Source organism: Chanodichthys erythropterus, chromosome 3 (genome assembly GCF_024489055.1).
Source record: "Chanodichthys erythropterus isolate Z2021 chromosome 3, ASM2448905v1, whole genome shotgun sequence".
Lineage (NCBI taxonomy): Eukaryota > Metazoa > Chordata > Actinopteri > Cypriniformes > Xenocyprididae > Chanodichthys > Chanodichthys erythropterus.
In genome coordinates this window covers 53,957,783-53,981,405 of record NC_090223.1, presented here as the reverse complement: position 1 = coordinate 53,981,405, position 23,623 = coordinate 53,957,783, and the positions used below count along the sequence as shown (strand labels likewise).

The 23,623-nt window shown below is 41.4% G+C and overlaps 1 protein-coding gene across 2 annotated transcripts in view; it reads left to right on the top strand.

Annotated features, from left to right (window-relative positions):
- The window catches only part of LOC137017985 (BAH and coiled-coil domain-containing protein 1), a 104,869-nt gene that overhangs the window by 53,924 nt on the left and 27,322 nt on the right, over positions 1–23,623 (top strand). Inside the window, exons 3-14 of one of the 2 annotated variants that reach the window (XM_067382804.1) lie at positions 529–711; positions 10,444–10,566; positions 10,754–12,976; positions 13,283–13,397; positions 13,492–13,697; positions 13,864–14,019; positions 16,361–16,605; positions 18,279–18,624; positions 19,272–20,144; positions 20,232–20,401; positions 20,681–20,817; positions 22,343–22,456. In XM_067382804.1, coding sequence (XP_067238905.1) covers positions 529–711; positions 10,444–10,566; positions 10,754–12,976; positions 13,283–13,397; positions 13,492–13,697; positions 13,864–14,019; positions 16,361–16,605; positions 18,279–18,624; positions 19,272–20,144; positions 20,232–20,401; positions 20,681–20,817; positions 22,343–22,456 — 4,891 coding nt within the window. Of the gene's footprint in view, positions 1–528; positions 712–10,440; positions 10,567–10,753; positions 12,977–13,282; positions 13,398–13,491; positions 13,698–13,863; positions 14,020–16,360; positions 16,606–18,278; positions 18,625–19,271; positions 20,145–20,231; positions 20,402–20,680; positions 20,818–22,342; positions 22,457–23,623 lie in introns of both variants that reach the window. The other variant, XM_067382803.1, reaches the window with a different exon arrangement.

The following is a 23,623-nucleotide window of genomic DNA, read 5'->3' as shown; positions in this document are numbered from 1 at the left end:
TCAAAGCGCCACCTGTTGGCAGCAGGAAGTGTGGCACTTTGAAATGACTTGGCCATGATTCTGCTGTATTTACTCGCTTACATGCATTTCACCCACTGTTCGCTGTTTTTATGAGGCCGGGTGGAGGTGAGCCCGGGTGCGAGGGCCCTTTCATCGCTGCTTGCAGCTTTAATTTATATATATGTCTCCCTTATCTGACACATCCATTTCAGGTCTTGAAGTCTCTGCTAATGAGCTCATGAGTTGAATCAGGTGTGTTTGATTAGGAAGAGTCTGAAAATGTGCACTGATGGTGTGCCTCCAGGAACAGGGTTGGGACTTCATGCTGATAATCAAATTCTGAGCAAGCTCCAAAACTAAACCAAGAGTGCATAGACAATACGAGTTAATGAGCTAGTTAAATCAACCAACTTAAGAATGAAGTCTTTGAACGCAAATGCTCAGATGCCCACTATCATACCAAAACCCAGTGTTCACATGCCAGTCAACACACCTAACTGCTCCACCCTCCTTCCCCTCTCAACACAGGCAGTGGACTGATGGGCAATTCCTCAGCCTCCTTCATGGGGACGTTCCTGGCCAGCAGTCTAGGCTCCCCTCCCTCACACCCACCACACCCCTCTAGACCTCCGTCTTCTCCCTCCTCTCCTCCTTATCGTGGGGGTCCTCACTCCAGCGCCTCTCAGATCTGGTTCCCCCACTCACATGAAGGTAAGATGGCTCAGTTCCGATCACCTGCTCATCTGTCTGTCTGAATATGGGTCAATCTATTTATTTGTGCCTCTGGACTTTCTAATCAAAAGGGAGCAGTTCTCTCTTTTTTTTCTGCTTTGTGAAATGTGCCGCCCCAGTGGTTTCTCGACAGTGCAGAAAGGGGACAAAAGTTCAGCCAAAGAATCTTGTGGTCTGTGATGTGCATCAACAAGAATTTATGCGCACAACATACACACACAAAACATTCGAGAAAGAACAATCTTAACGGTCAACAGCATCACAGCTGTCATGTAAAAGCCAATGTGGCTTTTCCCACCGCGCCTTATACTAGCTTGGCCTGAGTTTGAGCCACACCCAGCCCCCAGCCTGCCAAGTCAAGAGCTGGCTTCCTCCAGCAGTGGCCCTAGATCCCTACAGATGACAGACTAGCACAACTCCGCAGAGAAGGGAATATAGAGAAAGACAGCAAGAGTAAAAGATGCCCAGGCATGCCCAATGCCACTCGGTACTTATTCACACATAAATACCCTCCGGGCCACATCCAAATGTGCCAAACAGTCATAAACCATTAGGAGTTCATCCGTGTGTTGTTTGTGTAATCTGCAAACTCAGCCTCTCTGAGTGCTGCACTATCCCCCATGCCAGTTATCCCTATACCCCAGACTATTTTCACTTCTTTTTTTTTTTCATATGGTACCCTCCTTCTGGTACAGTTGAATACATCCCTGTTCCATTTGAAGTTCACACTAGGAGGAGGCTTGTGGAGACGGCTCTCATTATTGAGCCTATCTATCAGCGTATATTCAGGTTGAAGTTCTAGCCAAGAACCACCAACTAAAAAAGGTAGAGGCTGTCTGACTTTAGTAACGAGACTAGCCACAGTTCAGTTTTGAGATTTAGGGACAGATAATTTTATGCCATGAACATCACATACCAAGGCAAATGCAGAAACTTGTTCTTCCTAGTTTGTCTTAAAGGGACAGCTTACCCCAATATGAAAATTATCCCTTGATTTATTCACCCTCAACTATTATGAGCTAGCTCTCTACCAGTTCTATCCCCAGATGGAACAAAAAAATGTTTTGTTCTGTCTGGGGATAGAACTGGTATAGGACTAGATCACTGGGTAGTCAAGGGATGACCACCCAGAAATTCCCTATTCGTGATGCACTATGCAATGATACAAAATGTGCACTACCTGCCAGGCCATAAGGAGATGAAATCCCAAAGATGTCAGTTTGTGGTCTGTTCCTTTGGCCAATGGGACATTGGTCATTTTCTCAAAGAAGCTGTACAGTTTTAATAAGAATGATGATAATGGTTACGTTACTAAGTAATAAGGCTGATTATGATAGCAAGCTATTATCTGTATTGCAGTTTAATTGTGCAGAACGCAGTGTGAAAATGATTGAATCCTGGCTTGCCATCAGCATCATTCAGCTCTCTCCTTTTTAAGATAATTGCAAATTGTCTTTTCTCCAGTTTGCATAAGAAAGCAAGTGATCAAAATGAGTAGCACAATTACCCAGCCTATCCTCTGCACCCTGTGGGACAGAGTCTCCCGCCAGCAGCAGCATAAGCATATCTGCAAGATCACTTTAAGACATCCTAAAATTCCTTGTGCTTTGTGTGAACAGTTTATAAAGGCACTACAATTAACATAATTTATTTCTGAACACATAGTGTTTATATTTATATAAAATATGGTCCTCACCTGACTCATTGTGACAACTGATATTACAATTTATGGAAAAATATCAAGAATACAGTATCTGTTTCACGATTACCACTACATAACTGACCAATATTTGATAGGCACCTGTCTGCAGTAAACACTGTGGAGTGTGTTGATATCCTAAAAATTATTTATTTTAATTTATTTTAACATTTATTTTTGGTGTTGTTGCCTTTATTATGATAAGACAGTAAGAACTTGAACTCGGGTCGCCCAAGTTCGCAACGGTGCTATTTGTTGGCGTTCTGCCCACGAGGCTATCGGCGCCGACCTAAAAATTAATTTTTAATCAGTATATTTTCTTTGTTGTAAATATATCAAAACATACTTAAAGGGTTAGTTCACTCAAAAATGAAAATTCTGTCATTAATTACTCACCCTCATGTCGTTCCAAACCCGTAAGACCTCCGTTCATCTTCGGAACACAAATTGACATATTTTTGATATAATCTGATGGCTCAGTGAGGCCTGCATTGAAAGCAAATTAATTTACACTTTCAGATGCCCAGAAAGCTACTAAAGTTATATTTAAAACAGTTAATGTGACTACAGAGGTTCAACCTTAATGTTATGAAGTGACGAGAATACTTTTTGTGCACCATAAATTCAAAATAACTGCTTTATTCAACAATATCTAGTGATGGGCGATTTAAAAACACTGCTTCATGAAGCTTTGAAGCTTTACGAATCTTTTGTTTTGAATCAGTGGTTCGGAGCACATATCAAACTGCCCAAGTCACATTAACCATTGAAATTTCGAAACACTTACGACATAACAAAGCCTCGTTTAATGAAATCACGTGACTTTGGCAGTTTGATACACACTTCGAACCGTTGATTCGAAACAAAAGATTCGTAAAGCTTTGAAGCTTCATGAATCAGTGTTCTGAAATCGCCCATCACTAGATATTGTAGAATAAAGTCGTTTTTGGCGCAAATAAAGTATTCTCATTGCTTCATAACATTAAGGATGAACCACTGTAGTCACATTAACTGTTTTAAATATGTCTTTAGTACATTTCTGGGCATCTAAAAGTGTCAGTTAACTTGCTTTCAATGCAGGCCTCACTGAGCCACGGGATATCATCAAAAATGTCTTAATCTGTGTTCTGAAGATGAACGAAGGTCTTATGGGTGTGAAACGACATGAGGGTGAGTAATTAATGACAGAATGTTCATTGTTGGGCGAACTAACCCTTTAAAACAAGATTAATTTACTTGACAAGCAATTTGTGTATGATTTGTTTTCATAGGATGTATCTTGAATTAAGTTTATTCAAGCATATACAGCTATGGAAAAAATTAAGAGACCACTCCAAGTTAAGAAATCAATGTTAAGTGGTCTCTTAATTTTTTCCATAGTTGTATCTTGAATAAAGGATTTTTTACCCCACATGCAAACAAGCTAAAGCATAAATCTAACAAAATGTAAATGTGATCATGCTTAAAACTAGAATTAAAATTAGCCAATTTGCAACTCTTTATTAAGTTGTATTAATCTCCTGATTATTGTAATGTTCAAGGACACATCAGAATTATTTTGTTCCTTTGAAAAACAAAAGTAAGAGTACACAAATTAATTTTGTGTACTCTTCAAGCTCTGAAAATTTGCTTGCAGTACCAAAGTTCCGTCTATCTAGCGTGGATGGTAGGGCTTTCAGCATATCAGCTTCTAAACTCTGGAACAAACTACCACAAGACCTTTGTGATGTCTCATCCTTTAAAACTGCTCTCCAAACTCAATTTTCCAGCTCTGTGCTTGTTTTTTGTAAGTTTAATGTAGATTAACTTTCTTTGTCTGTTCCATCTGGTCGATCATGTGATCACGTGATTTTTTTTTTTTTTAATTTTCATTTTATTTTTTTTTTATTTTTTTAAGTACTCAAATAAGAAGTACTTTGCTCCCCTGGCGAAGACTCTAGTGCAAAAGCATGTTACACCTCTCTGATACAAGCAGATCCAGAACTTAAATTCTTACTTTAACTTCTGCAAAGCTCCTGACTAAAACACTATCTTTGCTCTGGGTTCCTTTAGGACTTGACTCTCAAATGAGTCAGCTGCAACTATATTAATCTCTTGATGCATGACCACATAATGCCATAACTGTCCTGAAGTCAACAGCATACATTCTGATAACTTCAGCCCATGAATAACAACTATATTACATTTCTTCTGAAGGAGGGGGGAACTGAAATACAGAAAACACAGGGAAAGCCTAACAGGCCCATTGCCAGCTGGTCTGTGTCCAAATTACAGCTTTAACTGTGCCAAACAGAAGCTGCCATCCTCTGCTTTCCTGCTTTCTCTTTCCTACCCCCTTTTTTTCACTGAAATGATGCTGGTTCTTGTGCCAGAGCCGGTGCTCGGTCGGGGAATCTGCAAACATTTCTCAAATATCTCTCAAACAGCTTATTTCCACTGGATTGAGAGCCAAACAGTGACATAACAATTCCATCTTTGTTTGAGTCTTTCAAATTGTGACATTTTAACATCCAATTCAATTTGTTTCATTGTTGTTATGCCATCACAAAAAGCTTTTGATGCCATGATCAGAATTTGAACGTATAGCAATCAATTCTCACATACATCAATCATCTAAATGATTTTAGACGACGAAAAAAAAGTTGGGAGAGCCATCATTTGAACATGCGTTGTATTGCCACATCACATGTTTCCACTGTTGCTATGTTGATTTTGAAAATTGTTATGGTTGCTGATGTTTACTAATGTTTGTGGAAATGGGGAACAGTTGCAGATTGGACACCACCTGATGGTGGAAAAGGGGCTTCTGTCTCTTTATAGCCCTCATGCTTCACTTGTTTTATCTCTCTCAATCCAATCATGTCTTTTTTCTGTCTGTAGAATGCATGCTGCCCTCTCCTCCCCCTCCTCCTTTGCCAGGCTCTATCACTTCCTTTCAATTAGCAGTCCTGATGAGTGCCATTCACCTCCTCCCATCCTCCTGTCTTTCCTCTTCACCCTCTGCCATTTCTGTACTACTCTGTCACTTCTTCTCAATTTGCAGTCTCGACAGGCAGCTTTATCTGCCCCTCTCTGTCTCTCCTTAAACAATTTACTCTGGGCTATTTACAGATGCACGCTTGTTTGCGCTGTCATGAGCAGACACTGGGAAAACGATTGGCTGTCCATGTGAACAGGAAGATTGAGAGATAGGATTAACAGGAATGTGCAAATTGTGTACCATTAGCATTTGTAGAAGTTCCAGCTCTCTTCAAAGAAACAGCTTTATTGTCTGGGAATTAGCTCATATGATCAAATGACCTTTTAACTGGTTTGAGTTGAAATTGGCAATTCAATTCATGAGTTGAAATTGGCCACAACCCACAGGCTGTTAAAGTGAAATTTGAATAGGAATGAAAGGATTTACTGAAACTTAAATAAATTCAGCACAATCAAAGTTCAACACTCCAAAAAAAAAATTGTCATCAATTATTTTGTTCCAAACCTGTAAGACTTTTGTTCATCTTCAAAACACAAATGAAGATATTTATAATAAAATTTGAGATTTCTGTCCCTGCATTGACAGTCCACGCAGCTACCACTTTAACACTGTAAAAAGTTCATAAAGAGATTGTAAAACTAATCCATGTGAATCGAGTGGTTCAGTCAACATTTAATTTAGGCTGTTATTCACAATATAAACATTCATCAACGCACACATCAGTTGGGTTAAACAGAAGCTCAAGCATGTTTGCTTGACGTGAGAACCATGAGGTTCATTCTCGTGTTACGCAGCACGTTTGAGCTTCAGCAAGAACCAGTGAGGTTTGTTCTCATGTTACACAGCACGTATGAGCATCCTCAAGAACCAGTGAGTTTCATTCTGTTACACATCACGTTTGAGCTTCTACCAGAACCAATGAGGTTTATTCTCGTGTTACGCAGCATGTTTGAACTTCAGCAAGAGCCAATGAGGTTTGTTCTCATGTTATGCAGAACGTTTGAACTTCCACAAAACCAGTGAGGTTCATTCTCATGTTACACATCACGTTTGAGCTTCTACCAGAACCAATGAGATTCATTCTCGTGTTACGCAGCACGTTTGAGCTTCAGCAAGAACCAGTGAGGTTTGTTCTCGTTACGCAGCACGTTTGAACTTCCACAAAACCAGTGAGGTTCATTCTCGTGTTACACATCACGTTTGAGCTTCTACCAGAACCAATGAGGTTCATTCTCGTGTTACGCAGCATGTTTGAACTTCAGCAAGAGCCAATGAGGTTTGTTCTCTTGTTAAGCAGAACGTTTGAACTTCCACGAAACCAGTGAGGTTCATTCTCGTGTTACACATCACGTTTGAGCTTCTACCAGAACCAATGAGATTCATTCTCGTGTTACGCAGCATGTTTGAACTTCAGCAAGAGCCAATGAGGTTTGTTCTCATGTTAAGCAGAACGTTTGAACTTCCACGAAACCAGTGAGGTTCATTCTCGTGTTACACATCACGTTTGAGCTTCTACCAGAACCAATGAGATTCATTCTCGTGTTACGCAGCACGTTTGAGCTTCAGCAAGAACCAGTGAGGTTTGTTCTCATGTTACGCTGCACTTTTGAACTTCCACAAAACCAATGAGGTTCATTCCCATGTTACACATCACGTTTGAGCTTCCACAAGAACCAGTGAGGTTCGTTCTTGTGTGTTACACAGCACATTTCAGCTTCTATAAAAACCAATGAGGTTCATTCTCGTGTTACGCAGCACGTTTGAGCTTTCACAAGAACCAATGAGGTACATTCTTGTGTGTTATGCAGCACATTCGAGATTCAGCAAGAACAAATGAGGTTCATTCTTGTTACACAGCACGTTTGAACTCCTGCAGGATCCAATGAGGTTCATTCTCATGTGTTACACAGCACGTTTGAACTTCCACAAGAACCAGTGAGGTTCATTCTTATGCATCTCGCTTGAGCTACCTCAAGAACCTATGAGGTTCATTCTCATGTTACACATCATGTTTGAGCTTCAGCAAGAACCAATGAGGTTCATTCTCATGTTACACATCATGTTTGAGCTTCAGCAAGAACCAATGAGGTTCATTTTCATGTTACACATCATGTTTGAGCTTCAGCAAGAACCAATGAGGTTCATTCTCATGTTACACATCATGTTTGAGCTTCAGCAAGAACCAATGAGGTTCGTTCTCATGTTACGCAGCACGTTTGAGTTTACGCAAGAACCAATGAGGTTTGTTCTCGTACATCAAGCATGTACAGTTGAGCTTCTGTTTGCTGATGTTCATATCTGAATAAAAGACTAAATTCAATCTTATCTACTTTCTCAGATTCTAATTTTACTTTTTCTTAATTTAAGCCAGCAGCCACAAGCTATCACCATTAGATCCATGAACACAGCATTTAATCTCAGGTTGCTCCAGGGTGGCTAAACCTGTCATAAAGTCATGGCACCATTCTATGGCAAAACCAAGTGAAAGTTATAAGGTTTATCAAATTCCAAATATTTTTCCTATTGTATTATGGTCCTTGTATGTTATTTAGATGCTGTTTAGGTGCAGTAAGCCTCTTCTTTTTTGCTGATTTGGAGAATCCTGCAGTGAGCTGCAGTAGCATCTTGCTCAGATAATAACAGTTCTGCATGTGCTGAGTGAGCTGGTGTCAATCACTTGCAGACAGCTGCCGTCTCTGTGAGTGCAATGGTGTTAGCAGCATTAATGTCAGCACTAAGCAGTAAAACCTTCCTCATCTAGCCCGCTGGCACAGCACCTTCCCTTGTCCTGCCCAGATTAACGGCTGAATGTGCAGTGCAATGCCCAGCGGTGCCGCTCACGTGCCCTGAGAGGCCTCTGCTCAGTGCCAAGCAACCAGCCACTATCGGGTGCAGCCAGACGTCACTGTGAAACGGGATTACGCTGCCAAGTGTCACACATAGAAACACAAAGACAACAGAGAAACAGCCGAAGACTGATTTGCATAACGCAAGCTTGTATCACACTTTTGCATAGCCCACAGAAGAAATATATTGTTCAAAGGCAGCCTTATTTTTTTTTTTCCATTCTTAAATGAATTGGCATAAATGAGTGTGCTTATTAATGCTGACAGGCGGTGAGAATAAAAAAAGGAGCTTGCAATTATCACCTTCCTCTTTGTGTCTAAAGAAAAACGAGCCTCCATATGATTGGAGGGGTTTTTCATATTCTTCAGTCTGAACTGCATAATAGGGATAGTTCATTGAAAAATTTAAATTCTGTAATCATTCCAAACATCTATTATAGAGCTGCACGATTAATCTTAAAAGATCACAATCTCAGGACAAAACCCCGCTGTTTTAACGGGTGTATAGACTTTTTATATCCACTGTATATTTTTATATCCACTGTATATTCTGTATATAATTCATACAGTGAAGACTATGCAGTGTTTATTTTTTGTACATTTGATTATTTGCTGGATATACAGTTAGATATACTTAGATAAAAAATCTTAAAGAATTGTTTATTTCATTTGTACCTTTTTTGTATTTGTCCTGTTGTTTGTAATTTTCTTCTTTGGTTTTATTGTTTCACGGAATGTTTACTTTTCTTCAAAAATTCTTTGAGGACATTATTTACATTAGTTAGCCTAGTATTAGTATCTGCTGTGGAACTGAAATTGGTATAATGAATTGAGAAATTTCACTGGTATCTAAAATTATGACATAGTAACCTTATTTACACCAAAATATACTTCAAATATATCGCTGTTCTGTAAACAAAAGACTCAAAGAAGATTCTCATATCGCCCACTCCTAATCATGTTAAATAATTGTAATTACGATATTGAACAAAATAATCATGATTGTTATTTGAGCGTAACATGATTAAGCAGCCCTGTTTTCTGATGACTTCTCATTGACTAATGTTCACTTCAGATAGAACTTGAGAAACAATGACTTACAATTAGAACAATGAGAAACAAGGACTTACAGACTCGGCATTGGCCACTCAGGGCAGATTTACAGGCTTTTCCTAGCATGTCAGTTTGCTTATAACCGCTGTTACCTGTGGTTATCTTTTTACCCTCATTTTTAGAGGGTAAAAAAACTGTAATGTGAAGAATGAGAATGCATAATCTGTAAACGAACAAACAACCAAATATATCAACTGGATAGAAAAATACCTAATTATCACATTGCCCCCTCTCCCCATACAAGCATAATACAATCCAGGTTGCAGTGGGTTAACTGACTGTTTTTGGTGGATCAGGAAATATTTTCTGTTTCTCAGTAATGTAATGTGCTCTGAAAAAAATGTCATACAACACTCTATTATAAGTATTATAAATGTCACAATTGTCCTAGAAAGTAACAAGACTAACATTTATCACATATTTAAGGGTTGTTGGCTTGTCTTCTTGCCTTGACAAAGCTTCAAAGGCTTGTGCTTGAAAAGTGTTTGGTTTTCCTAAAGTCTGTCCTCATGGCTTTATTGTGTTAGTGGCAGATTTTGGAGAGTTGAGACAGCTGAAATAAAGTTGATCTTTGGCCTCTTTCTTAAATCACCACATGTTCTGCTGTGAGGACTCTTTGCTTATTGTTTTACTGTGTTATCTCTTACCTCAGCACTGGGAACTTGGTGAGATTTGAACGGTGAGAACCATATGTTCAGGAGACAAAATTCATCCATTACTTCAATCCCCTAGACTGAACTTGTCTACTTGTTTGCATTGCAAACACAAATAGGAATGGCAAATATGACATCCAAAGCCTGTGGTTATTGGTGAATATGGAACACCAGCTGCATTGGAACAGGGGGATTAGATCTGGACCAAAATGCTTAAGGCCAAAAAAGAAATGTGGCTCAGTGATTATTGTCTTGTTATCAGAGATTTCCTTCCCTTATTGCTCTCTCTCCTTCTCACTCTCTTGCCTTCACTTCTTCTTTTGCTATGTCTACAATTTTCTCAGCCTTTATTTCTCTAATTTTATCTCTCTGGACCTTTCCACTGATGTGCACACCCTCTTTTTTTTTTTCCCACAGCAGTCCCAGGGTATCCTCGCTTCTCAGGGAGTCTAGCCCACACCTTTCTTCCCATAAGCCATTTGGATCACCATGCCAACAGCGGGGTTCTCTATGGACAGCACCGTTTTTATGATACACAAAAAGGTGAGCAAAATTACAATTTTGTAACAATTTCATAAACATTTCTACTTTACTGTATATGCATCTCCACTTCCCTTTTTTTACTTGTCTTTTAGATTTTTAGTAACATAGTTCCATAAATTGATCTTAAAAGGAAAGCTTAAGTGCACTAATTTAAATAATTAACAGCCATATCTGACTTGTTTCACAGAGAACTTCTATTTAAGAAGCCTTCCGTCCCAGCCCCCACTCATCTCAGCCAATCACAACATCCAGCCTATGTCAAGGGCAGGATCAGGACAACCCCAGGGCTCATGCAGCAGGGACAGAGATGCAGGAAGTGGGGTGAGCCTACACAAGGGCCTTAAAGAGCCTAGCTTAGACAGAGGTGTGGTTTCAGCTGCAAAAGATAAAGACAGGTCTAGTAGTAAACATGATTCTAAAGACCGTCATCACCACCAACTACCCCATCATCACTCCCATCAAACTCAGCTCCATCCACAACACCCAGTCACTATGGAAGAGATGAACGGCAGGGGACACAAAGCCACTCTGCCTATGGAGTACAAGGAACATCCACAAAGCATGGGAAAGCCTCTTAGTGCCTGTCTGCTCAATGGGAAAATGTTAAATGGGGACCATGGGACTGGGGCAAAGGGCTCCATGACTACTTGTAGTGGGGATGGGGTGGGTAGAGGTAATGTAGGGTCCAGTAATGTCCAAAACAGACATTTGGGTGGTGGAACTAACGGGCGCTGTGGTAAAGAGGCAATAAGTGGCGAGATGCGGATCAGTGAACAGCCTCCTACGGACTGTCTGGAGCGTGGTCAGGCACTGCACCATTCTCTGTCATACTCAGTGCCTCCTCCACTGCCCATGGCCTCAGCTGCTGGAGGGGGGCATCCAGGTGGCTTCCACTGTCTACAGCTCCATCCTGGCCACCCCCATCATGCACACCACAACCGCCACTCACACCATCACCCTGACTTTTTCTGCCCTCCACCGCCAGCCCCCATGGGAAACGCTTCCTTACATGATAAAGGGATCAATAGTGGTGGATGCAGAGACCCCAAAGTAACTGGAGCCACATTTGTTCCATCTGTTAGCCACCTTGGGGAGAAAACCGGAGGCCCCTTCCAGATGGGCAGCTCTGAGTGCCAGGGGGTTGGGGGCGGAGGGAACAGTGTCAAGGACAAGGCAATGGAAAAGACTGGCAATGGGGGGCATCATGGTAACTGGCCAAGGAAACAACAGCAACAGCCTCCTACCCAGCAGCAGCATCCTTACAGAAAAGCTGAAAAAGCCCCTGACTGGATGCACAACCACAACCACCACCATCACCTACAACAGCAGCAGCAGCAACAACAACAACAACAACAACAACAACAACAACAACAACAACAACAACAACAACAACAGCAGCAGCAGCAGCAGCAGCAGCAGCAGAGTCATTCCCAGCAACACCAGACTGTGCGTTCCCGCAGTGCTGACTGCATAAACAGTATGGAAACGGACATCTTTAGATCTACACTAACTCAAGAGACAAAGGCTGTCCATCCTTTACCCAATCAACCCAACACCAGTTCCCAGCCCTACAGGGACTGCTCACACTCTGGGCCTCCAACCATTTCCTCACCTCTTGCTGGGAAGAACATGGTCCAGCACATGGGTGGAGGAGGACATGGAAGCTGCTCTATGCAGCGAGATGGACAGAAGGTTGCCCGAATTCGCCACCAACAGCACAGTAGGGCTGGCCCAGAGACACCTGGCACAGACATGGCCCAGGCTAATGGAAACCAAGAGATGAAGCAGAAGATGGAAATTCCTTATGGCTACAACAACAGTGCACATCATCACCCACATCAGCAGCCATCAGTGCTGCACTGGGACATGCAACCCCATCACATCCACTCTGAAGAGAACCAGCACAAAGCTTACATGGAACCTAACAGTGGAGCTGCCAACAACAGACCGCCTACACAACAGCAGCACCAGACAGCAGGAATGGGCCCCCCTCCTCCTCCCCTTCATCCAGCTCCTCCTCAAAACCAGCAGGAGGTCACAAGCTCACAGGGGGAGAGCAGTGCTATGAAGAACCTTCTGAAGTACAGCAACCAGCAGCCTCTTCTCCTGTCCCAAAAGAGCCCATTTGGAGGACTCGGGAACCTCAAAACAGGGCCAAATGGCACCAGTTGCTCTCTTCAGGGAGGCAAGCAGACCCTACCCTCCAGGAAAGGCCAAAGCCTCGAAAATGAGAGAGCTGATTGTGGGGCACGGGGCCGAGAGATAGGTGAGGTCCCACATGTAGAGGGGGAGGTTCGACAGCCTCCAGTAGGGATTGCAGTTGCTGTGGCAAGACAGAGAGACCCTCCATGCCAAGCATCAGGCAGCCATCCCAGCAGTCGACAGGGGCGGGTGCACTCCACAATGAAAGGTAAGCTTGACCTTTGATCTGTCAGGGCTCTCCTAAACAAACAACAGGCAGGGAAACAGAACAGTTTGTTTATTCATGACCTCTGGAAGACTCCACTGATTATAAATAAATAGCAGAATTCGCCAAGACCCAAAGTGGAAACAGCTTTTCCCTCTTACTCCCGAAAATGCCTATGCAGGGGGAGAGAGCACACATGCCACTGTAGAGAAAGGCTGCTCGACAGCTGTTTGCATGTAGAGTGCCAATGACAGTGAGAGCTAAAGATTAGAGAAAATCGTTGATGTAATTTTATTAATCATTTTGTAGGCACTCCACGCTCCATGTATCCTTCAGATTCACCAGGAGAGGAGGAGAGGAAAAGGACAAGTGTAGAGCACATGGGCCACCGGTGCCTAGAGAGAGAACGAGACGTGTTTATCAGGTGAATGATCTACCCCTCACACACTTCTTTTTCACTTGTCATTCACACTTGCTCAACCCCTGGCCTTTCACCTGTCTTCAATCTGGCTTTGCAGGGATAACAAGGAAAGAGTTGAATTTGCACACATCCATCCCTCTAACAGTTGCCATGGTGACCTCACCTCTCATATCATGGTGCCAGGTGGCACTTCAATGCAGTCAAGCCAATTAGGAGACCCAGCTGCACATACACACTCTGCTCACCACCACTGGATGCCACGCACAGGAAGTCCCTCCCTCTGGATGACAGGTCACTCTTATGGTCAGTTGAAAATGGGAAAAATTATTTTTAGTCTTCTTTTTCCCTTATTTTGCACTTTCTAATGCCCATATGTTAATTTCTGCTTTACTCATTTATTAGACATACTTTCATGCTTTAAAAATTATCAACTTGGTTGTATCCTAAAAGTTGTCTTATGTTTTTGTAGGTATTGGCCACACAGCTCTCCATCAGAATCTCCCCCCGGGATTCTCTGCAGCTATGCCTGCACCTCTTCAGCCAGTTCTGCCCCTGCCCCAAGACCCCTCCACCCAACTGGTGGTGCTGCCCAGTGAGCCTGCCACCCACCCAGCTACCCATCTTGGTATACCCTAATATTTCCTGCCTAGTATTCTGCTTTCCTTCCATATCCTCAATTTATTTGACCTGCTACAAATGACCCATTTGTCAGATTTAGCATTCATTCTTTTTGAGGCACATAGTAGCTCTCATGGGTTTCCCCCTGAAGATTTTACTGTCAGGTTGCCAAGCCTGAAAAATTATACTCTATAACAGTGTTTCCAGTCAGGTTTCAAGGTTATATATACAGTGTTTACTTAAACCAAGTGCACACTACACGACTCAAGCTTATCACCGATGCTTTTGTAGCGTGCACACTTCTAAAATATCATCTGGCAGACAGACATAGACATAGAACCAGTCTTCAGGTCTGCCTGTGAATAACAGCCTATGAAATTGCTAAGAAGAGCAAAAGCATGCTAGTGAAGAGCACACAGTATCCACTGAATTGCACAAACTGTTTCCTGTCGACCACCTGCTCCACCCCCACATGGTCTGGGTCAGGATGCTCTCACCCTCCCCCCTCAAAGATATTGCCATATGTTCTCTAAACGAGCATAAAAAGAATACCTCCTAGCCTTTTAAGTCTACAATTTGCAAACAGGTTGTGAAATCTAATTATTTTCATGTTTTAAAAAAGCACACTTCCTTCTGTGCTCCACAGTAATTTCAGTTGAAAGGGGAAGTGCATCCACAAAAGCCTTCCCCTGGGAAACATTAGTTAAGCTGGGTTAATGTTCTAGAGCAAAGGTCTGTGATGTGTCAAGGCAAGGACAGGGGTAGAGGATAAGGGATCAAGCATAACATGCACAGTAATGAAGCTATGTGAATGGGAAAAGTGGAAAAACACATTTGACTTGCGGAGGCAGGGGCTGAAGATGTGTCACTGTGGATGTGCACGGCTGGCTTTCTGTTCCTGCCAGGGGAATGGCAGGAGTTTATCCCTGACATGGGAACTAAGAAGTCGCCTAGACTACATGCTGTAGCATTGGTCCACTGTGGTTTTCAGAGAAGGGGATTTTTCAAGGGAGTGAATCTAGAATGTCTAGTATTTATTCTAATGGGAAATGCTTCCACTATGTTGATTTTCATTTTAACCAAATGATTATTATTGAAAGCATATATCATTCTGTGCTCACAAGGCTGTGCATTTCGGTTGGAGACATGTAGTGTGAGAAAAATTGAGGGAGGAATGCTTTAAGTGTGAGAAAACGAAAGTGGTGATCAGGGAGCAAGACACCGAAAAGAGCGTGGGAGTGCTGGTTGATGGGTCTCTTTTTCTCAGGAACTCAGTGTAGACCAAAGTTACTATAGTTAATAAAATTTCACTAGGGTTTTTTGTTGCTTTTTTGTTTTCAATTTCAGTTTAGTTTTAGTTAGTTTTAATACATCAAATGTAAACCTATGGAATTTGTTTGTCTTTCTCTGTTTTGTGGAACATAAAAGTTGTTTTGTAAAATGTTTTTTGTCTATATGGTGGAAGTCAATGGTAACTAAAATGGATTAGTCTCGCATAAGCTGACTGCAGAAGGTCTGGACTCCATTGCAGCTTTCCTTTGCCAAGGCCTTCCCAAGAGGCTGTCTAACAAACATGTAAAGCAACCAATTACAGTTAGTTTCGTTCCGCGTCGTGTTTAGGGATGTGAAAATGTAAAGTCAATGTCCCTATTATTACAGGCCGACATGTATCTAATAAATTATTCAATCAAGAACATTGAGTAAGTTTACTGCAACAATGGCACCGCAAACTTCACATACTTCTGAGAAGCTAGCTGGTTTTCTTCTTCCACAAGGGGGTTTGGCATCACAGCGGCTTTGATTCCAGGTGGACCTTTAAAGAACGTGACACACACGCCTCCCGGAAATCCTGTAGAATTCAACCAATCAAATAAGGACTTAGAAACTCCTTAAGTGTTTTTCCCATTTTGTGTGCCATATGCATCAGATGTTCAGCCAACAGTCCATGGGCATGACATCTGAGGCTTAGACTAAAAATGGTTTTGTAACCAACATTGTAAATTCATTTTTTTTTAAATATGTATAGTTATTGTAGTGCACATTGAAAGCTTCAGTTTAGTTTTTATTCTCTCGATAGTTTTTATTTTTGTTTAATGTTAAAATATTTTTTTACTTGTTTTTGTCTTTATAGTTTTCATTAATGATAATATCCTCAGTGTAGGCAATGTTTGCATAAGATACTGAGGGGTGTCTCATCTATATATATACTGTATGTCTGTGTTTATGCATATGTTGATGCATATGTCTTCGGGTAGAGGTGATGATCTCTAAGTGAGACCCATATTTTAACATTCTGTTCTCTAACATGGCCTTCAACATAAGATTAACACTTCTATTTCACTCATTAGATGTGATGGAGCAGTCTGGTCTGTGGCCCCCAGTCTACAGGGCCCGAGGGACCCACTCCCACATGCAGCATCCTGCTGTGTATCCTCGCTCACAGTTTCTACGGCAACAAGAGCTTTATGCTCTCCAGCAACACCAGCAGCTGCAGCATCAGCAACACCCCAGCCATCACACGCCACCACCTCCATCACAAAGAGCAGCAAACAACATAGAGCTACAGCAGAGAACCAGAGTCGACCACAGCCAGGTACACACAAATACACAACCCCTCATATAGCCGTTGTATATCAGGCTGTACAAAATGCAGTGGTTTAGAAACAGCGGGGCATTCAAATGAGCTAATGCTTGACACCTGATACTAAAAGAGGATGTGCTGTTTTTCATGGAACTAGACAGTTGTTTTTGTGTGCAGAGCAGTAAACAACATTTGGAGCCAATAAATCATGCGTTTTATTTTTAAAAAATCCCCCTATAAAACCACAACTGCTCCCTAGGATCCATAACTTCCTTCAAGATCCAGTTACATTCTAGACATACAAAGCTAAATGCAGTCTGCAATGAACTGTGGCATGATCAGACCAAGCACTACCCTTTTTGACTGCAGGGTCAAAATCAATAGATCTGAGCTATTAGGGTCTAAATTGAAACCTGATTCAGCAAAACAGGGGTGTCAAATTGCAATTACATCGATGTGCAGATTGCATGACCTGGCAGTATTCAGAATATTTGTAATTTTTCTTTAATCAAACAAATTGTCTAGATCTCATTATGAGGCTTAAATTCTCTTTATGGATTTTCCCTTTTAAAGTGACTTAAAGGGGAGTACTTTCTCTTTTAATATCGGGTCATACACTTCACCCTCTGCGCCTATCCATTCTGGTGTTCCACAGGGATCCATTCGTGGCCCTCTTCTGTTTTCCCTCTACATGCTTCCTTTGGGTTCAATATTCCAGAAACATAACATAAATTATCATTGTTATGCTAATGACCTCCAACTATATCTTTCAATCTTTCAATCATCTCTTTTCATGCCTCAATGAAATCAAGGATGACAAATAACTCTCTGCAACTGAGTAACAGTCTCTGTTCCTTGAGTAACAACCTTCACAATCATGCAAAAAATATTTCTTAACCCTCTTCTCCAATTTGACAAGTATTTAAATGCAAAGAGTGGCTTTTTTCAGCTCAGATTTGTAACAAAAGTGAAACACTTTCTTTCTAGTAAATACACTGAAATTGTGATTCATGCACTAATTGCTTCTCGATTGGATTACTGTAACTCTCTGTACGTTGGCCTACCTCAATGTCTCGGTTACAGATGGTTCAAAATGCAGCAGTCAGATTATTAACAGGAACTAAGGAAAGGAATCATATCTCTCCTGTCCTTGCCTCATTGCATTGGTTCCCTATAAAATTTAGAGTTGACTTTAAGATCCTTCTTTTCACATACAAAGCATTGCACAATTCGGCCCTGGATTATACTTATGATCTAATTAGGCCATTCACAACCTCTAGGTCATTAAGATCTTGTGATCAGTTACTTTTATCTGTCCCTTGTCCTCGTTGTAAATCAAAAAGTGATCAAAACTTCTCTGCAGTTGCCCCAAAGCTCTGGAACAATCTACCTTTGAATTTTGGGGCCTCTCCATCAATTTTTTTCTCTCTAGCATTCAAGTGATTCTATGTCTGTATTTTGAATAGTTGGTGCTCTGTGTTATTGTATTGTATTTTGATTAATTTTGATCCTTGATTTTTATCTCCATTTCTGCCATTTTCTTTTCTCTCCTTTTTTTCTTTTTTATTCTGATTTAGTTTTTATTGTAAAGCACTTTGGATCAACTACAGCTGTGTTAAACTTGTTCACTATAAATGAAATTTGACTTGACTTGACTTCTGATTCTGTCATTCTTCAATGTATAGGTGCAAAAGAAACCAGAAGAGCAGAGCATGGAGCTAGAAGACATCCTATCTGATCCCAGGACTCCCAAACCTGCTAAGTGCTATGCCTACGGCCCATCCAACCGGGCCTCCTCACCTCCCAGGGGCTCTACTGCCCACTTGTCGCCTTGCTGCCAGTCCCCTTGTATGCGACCTCATCCTAAAAGTACACCATCTACTCCTTGCCCTGCCCCAAGTCCGGTAGCTGCGACACCCCGCTCACCAGCCATCAGCCCTTCCCCATCACAACTGCCCAAAGCTGTGGAGTCCCAGGAAAAAATGGTGGAAGGGCAACCGCCACAAGACTATCCACAGTCCATGGAGCCTGGTAAGGAGCTATTCTTTCCAGTGCTTTTACTCCTATTGACTTGTAATAGTCTTGTCTGTCTTGAAGCTAAGGTGCCTGCTTCAAGTCATCATGTCTCAAAAACACATGAGCCACATGTTGGTTGTTATTCATGCTGAGCCCTTCATGCAGAAACAATCAGGGCTTTTTTTAGACTCTGTGGCTCTGTGTGGGCGGCTATATAGGCAACTGCACGATTGACTAAGCTGCTGATAGATGCAGAAAATGGCTGCCAGCTCAGCTCCCCAGTGCCATCACATCAGTAATGATGGAGAAACACCTTGTCCAGACTCACCCCCACCCCCAGCCTACACCCTCTTTATCATCATTAACACCTCACTAACAGTTACAGCATGCTAAGGATATAGCAGTGTCAGAAAGAGAGCCTTATTTTACCTCAGAATTACACCTTTAACAGCTGCACTTCTTAATGTGGAACTAAGATCAAGGCATAGTGTCACTGTCATGTGGAATATAATGTGTTCTTGTTCAGACCTCTGGCACAAAGCTTGTTAAACATGTCAGCCTTATAAGGTTGTCAAAAATGTAAAACAATCCAGTTTTTATGCTGATATTTTAAATGCTTTGTTCTTGACACAACTGACCTTTGTTTATGTTCCCTGTCACAGATTTGCCACCTGGATATACCTATCCAGAAATCAACATGGGATATAGGAATGGCCCCACCACTCAAGACATACAGCTTGCAGAGCCTACTGATCTAGAGGATGTTCAGACTGAACCTGTTGAACACTCTCCTCCAGCTCTCTCCAGCTTGGGAGAGGGTCTAGAATGTCATGCAATGGTGAGGCCACTCCAAGAGCCACAAGAGCCAACAATGGAAGTTAATGACACTAGCCCAGTCGAGGAACATCCTGAGGGTGTGTTTGTGCAAGGGGAGGAAATGGAGACAGTCATGGCCATGAGATGCTGTGAACCTGTAGAGGCTAATCAGGAAAAGGAACATGCCAAGATCATTTGCACACCTGCTGAAGTTTCAGACTGTGAAGAAGGACAGGTACCCACCTTGTCGTCTGAGGAAGTAATCCATCAAGAAGAACCAATTGTTACATTTGAGGAAGAAGTGAGTGAAGATATACTTCCTCCAGAGAGCGAAGGCAATGATACACTAAAGGAACAGGGACCTCCACTACCACAACAACCATGCATCTCTGATTGTTCACCCAAACAACAGCCAAACACTACCGCCCAAGCAGAGGTAGCAGAAGTTGACGAGGAAGATGAAAAGGAAAACTGTGCAAAGGTTCCATCTCCAACCACGAATACCTGCTCCCAGAGTCTCACATCAAATTACTGGAGTCTGGAGCTCCTCATTGCTGCAGCCTTCTGTGGAGACTGTCCTCCTCCCTCTCCACCTTCCTCCTACCAATCCCAGAGATATTGCAGCCCACTCAACTCCACCTATCACGGCATGGAACTGCTGAGTGAGCTGGCTGATCTGGAGCTGCAACGGTATCACCAAAGTTGCAATAAAACTCCAGGTATGGTACATGGTATATTCCATGGTATATTCCACAGTATGACATCCATAATATGTTCTTATTGTGTTTCTTTTCCTCTATCAAAAGGAGAAGATCAATGGATTTTTGACCTTCAGAGTCTTGCTACTTTGGCAGCAGCTCGAGCCCTTGAACTGGGCTCACAGGATAGCGGCACCACGGATGCTGAGATGCAGTATCCTGCCAGAAGAACTCTTAACTTGCGCAGAAAATGCAGCTGGACACCTCGCCATGAGCCAGTAACTCCCTTGTTTTGTTTTGTTTTGTTTTTTTCTCACATGTGAATTTTTCATGCAGTTCATAATATATGTTATATGTATACTGTATCTAACAAATCTGCATCCTACTTGCATTATATCTCTCTAGTTCTTTTTTGTCACAAGGGCTGTTACAAATTAAAATTTTGATAACAGAAAAGTATTAACTCAGGGTTAAAATCTGTCCAGAATTCATCCAAGACTGGAGCTACATACACAGCAACTTACTAAAGGAAGGGTTGTTTGATTTTGTTCCTCTAGGTGTGTCCAGTGAAAGGTGCCATGGATAGTATGGATGGGCAGGAGTTGGAGATGCGGGTGAGGCTGGCAGAGCTGCAACAGCGTTACAAAGAGAAGCAGAAAGAACTGGCCAAACTCCAGAGAAAGCATGATCACCAGTAAGCATAACATAATCAGTCTGAACATAGTCAAAATGTTGCCCAGCTTGCTTAAAGGTGATCTGTGTCATTTTTTTTTTTCTTTTTTGATCATAACTTAAATTTCCCCTATCCCAGTTTACATGCAGATTACTGCTCAGTTGCTAGTAGTCGTTCCTAGTTTTGGATGCCCTAGTAACGGTTATAAAAGTCAATAACCCTAAGATGTTGTTCCATGTCATTCCATGCTGAAAATATTGACTTGTCTAAAAAAGGGGCAGAGCCAAATTACCGAAATGTTATCTAAACTTAGTTATTATTCTTCTCAGACTAAAATTTCTGACTAACACCTCCTAGAGCTTTGACTCTACTACCACTAAACTCGGGTCAGACCTTCAGACTGTTCTGACTCATGTTGCTATATCTCTATCAGACTTGCGGTTTCCCTAAAAATTGACAGAATGTTCAGATGAGCCAAGTTATTCAAATTTTAACTGTCAAAATTCAAATTTAAACCAGAGACCCATTAAGGTGTTGATACACGGGGCAACTTTTTGAGCAATGTTGCCATCAACAGGCAACCTGGTGAGACACAGGGCAACTAATTAGGGCACAGTTGGCAGCAACCAATCAGAGAGGAGCAAATCAAGTGCCAGCCCAATAAATACTTTATTATTAAACACTTGTTAGGCACTTTATTTAAACTTTTTATTAAATATAAATGCCTTTTTTTACCTATTTTGTGAAAGGAAAAAGGAAAAGAGCGAGTTTAGCAAAAGGTGGATTCGAACCTGCGTCAATCGCGTCAGAAGCTGCTTTCACATGCCATACTCTCTACAGCCTACACCACTGCAGGCATTAAACAGTCTGTCTTTTTAGTATTTAACTGAAATTCAATGACTAAATTAGTATTTAACGGACATTCAATGACTAAATTACAGCCTAAGTACATTAAATTGGACATCTGTTGGTATTTTAAGCATTAAATGGGTTGACACCTGACAACTTACCAGCTTAAAAAGATATAAGTTCTTCACTCCACTGCATTTGAGAGGCAGACATCTTGTTTGAATTTTTTCTGAAATCTCCAAGCTGGTCATGTGATCGGCTGCTAGCATTCTGATTGGAGGATCTCAAAAAATTTCTCACAACCTATCTAGAAGTATCCAAATTTGTTGCTCATTCTCAATAGGAAAGTGCACAGGCAACATTGCTCAAAAAGTTGCCCGTGTATCATCACCTTTAGATCTATCTGTATTTCTAAAATCGTTTTTTTTTTCTGATAAAATGTATTGCTTTCAAAACCCGCCAACTTTAAGCTTTAAAACTAATTTAAACTTCAAACTACTTCAAACTGAAAACCTTCAAACGTCAAGCTTTCAGAACATCTTCAAAATTTCTGGTCAGACTCTCTCAAGCCAACTTCAAAGTTTGTCTTGTTTAACTTTTTTATCTAGTTATTTTTGCAATTACGTTTTGTGACACAGAAATTGCACACTTCATGATTAAATCAAGTTCAGCAAAAGGTAACCATGTTTTCCTTCAGGAAAGAGGAGACTCCTCGTAGTCCAGCACGTCGAGGCCCTGGTAGACCACGCAAACGAAAATCAGTCCCTGGTCTTGGCTCTGGGGCCCTTAATGAACCCCAGAAAAAAGTAAAGTAAGTAATTCCTGTTCTTCTTCCCTCTTAGCCGGCTTCTCTCTCACACACACACACAGCAGATAAGCCCCCCATATCAACACAACCTAGCAGACGACTCCTCAAACCATAAACAGGAAACGGGAGAACTCATCTGACCTCAGTGAGGAAGTCCAGTTACGCTTTATCTTTCCTAATCAGTACTGGTCCTGAATTGCATTACATGCATTTGGCAGCACAGAGCGGTTGGCTGAGTCTCCTTCCAAAGGTTCCACTGCATGTTTGCATGGTTCAGGCTTATAGACGGTATCTTAAATCTACACTGTGTCTGTGTGCGCCTGTCAATAAACTTGTTCTGTGTCTGCCAATCGCTGATGTGAATGGCATGACTGTCCTGCAGCAGCCGGGGGGATTCAACAGGCCATGGATGTAATTAGAGCACTGTGAATTCTCCTCTAATCTATTTCATTGCCAGGAATGTGACAGATTCCTGTCGTTTAGCACTTGGGTCAGTGCAGGCTAGGAGAAGAGAAGGTCATGATGACATGCATATTTACACTGCAGTTAATTAATGTGTGTATGTGTGTCTGGGTGTACTGCTGTTTATTTATAAATATAAGCTGGCATACTTTCTGTCTTAGGCATTTTACAATGAGGTATGTATGTGTAATAACATATGGAATTACTATTGATGAACAACACATAATATGTATATTATTTAGTAGATTATTTTGTGGAGCTGTTTATAATTAGTTACTTCTATTGTAAGTAATTCAGTGAACATGTAATAAGTAACATTCCCCAAAAATTTACCATGGTAGCCATAGTTTCTGTCATAATTACCACATTATTTTAATACAGTGTTACGGTTCAGTGCATTGTGGTTTTGAATGATTACCATGTTCTGGCAGAATTGTGTTTGCTTGACACTTAGCTGGGTTTCCATTACAGATTTGCAATATTTTCTAAATGTCAATAAAAAACTATTGGGAAATGACGGCATTTCCATTAACTGATGTTTTGTGACTAAAACGTAATTTATAAGTCATTCCAAGCATTAATGGCAAGGAAAGCCTCTTAATACTTGGGAGTACCCACATATGAAGTGTTTCTGGGTGTTTTTCCCTCCTATCTGCTTCAAGGTCTTCATAAATTGTGACATTTTTGTTGTTTAGAATTCAGTATTCC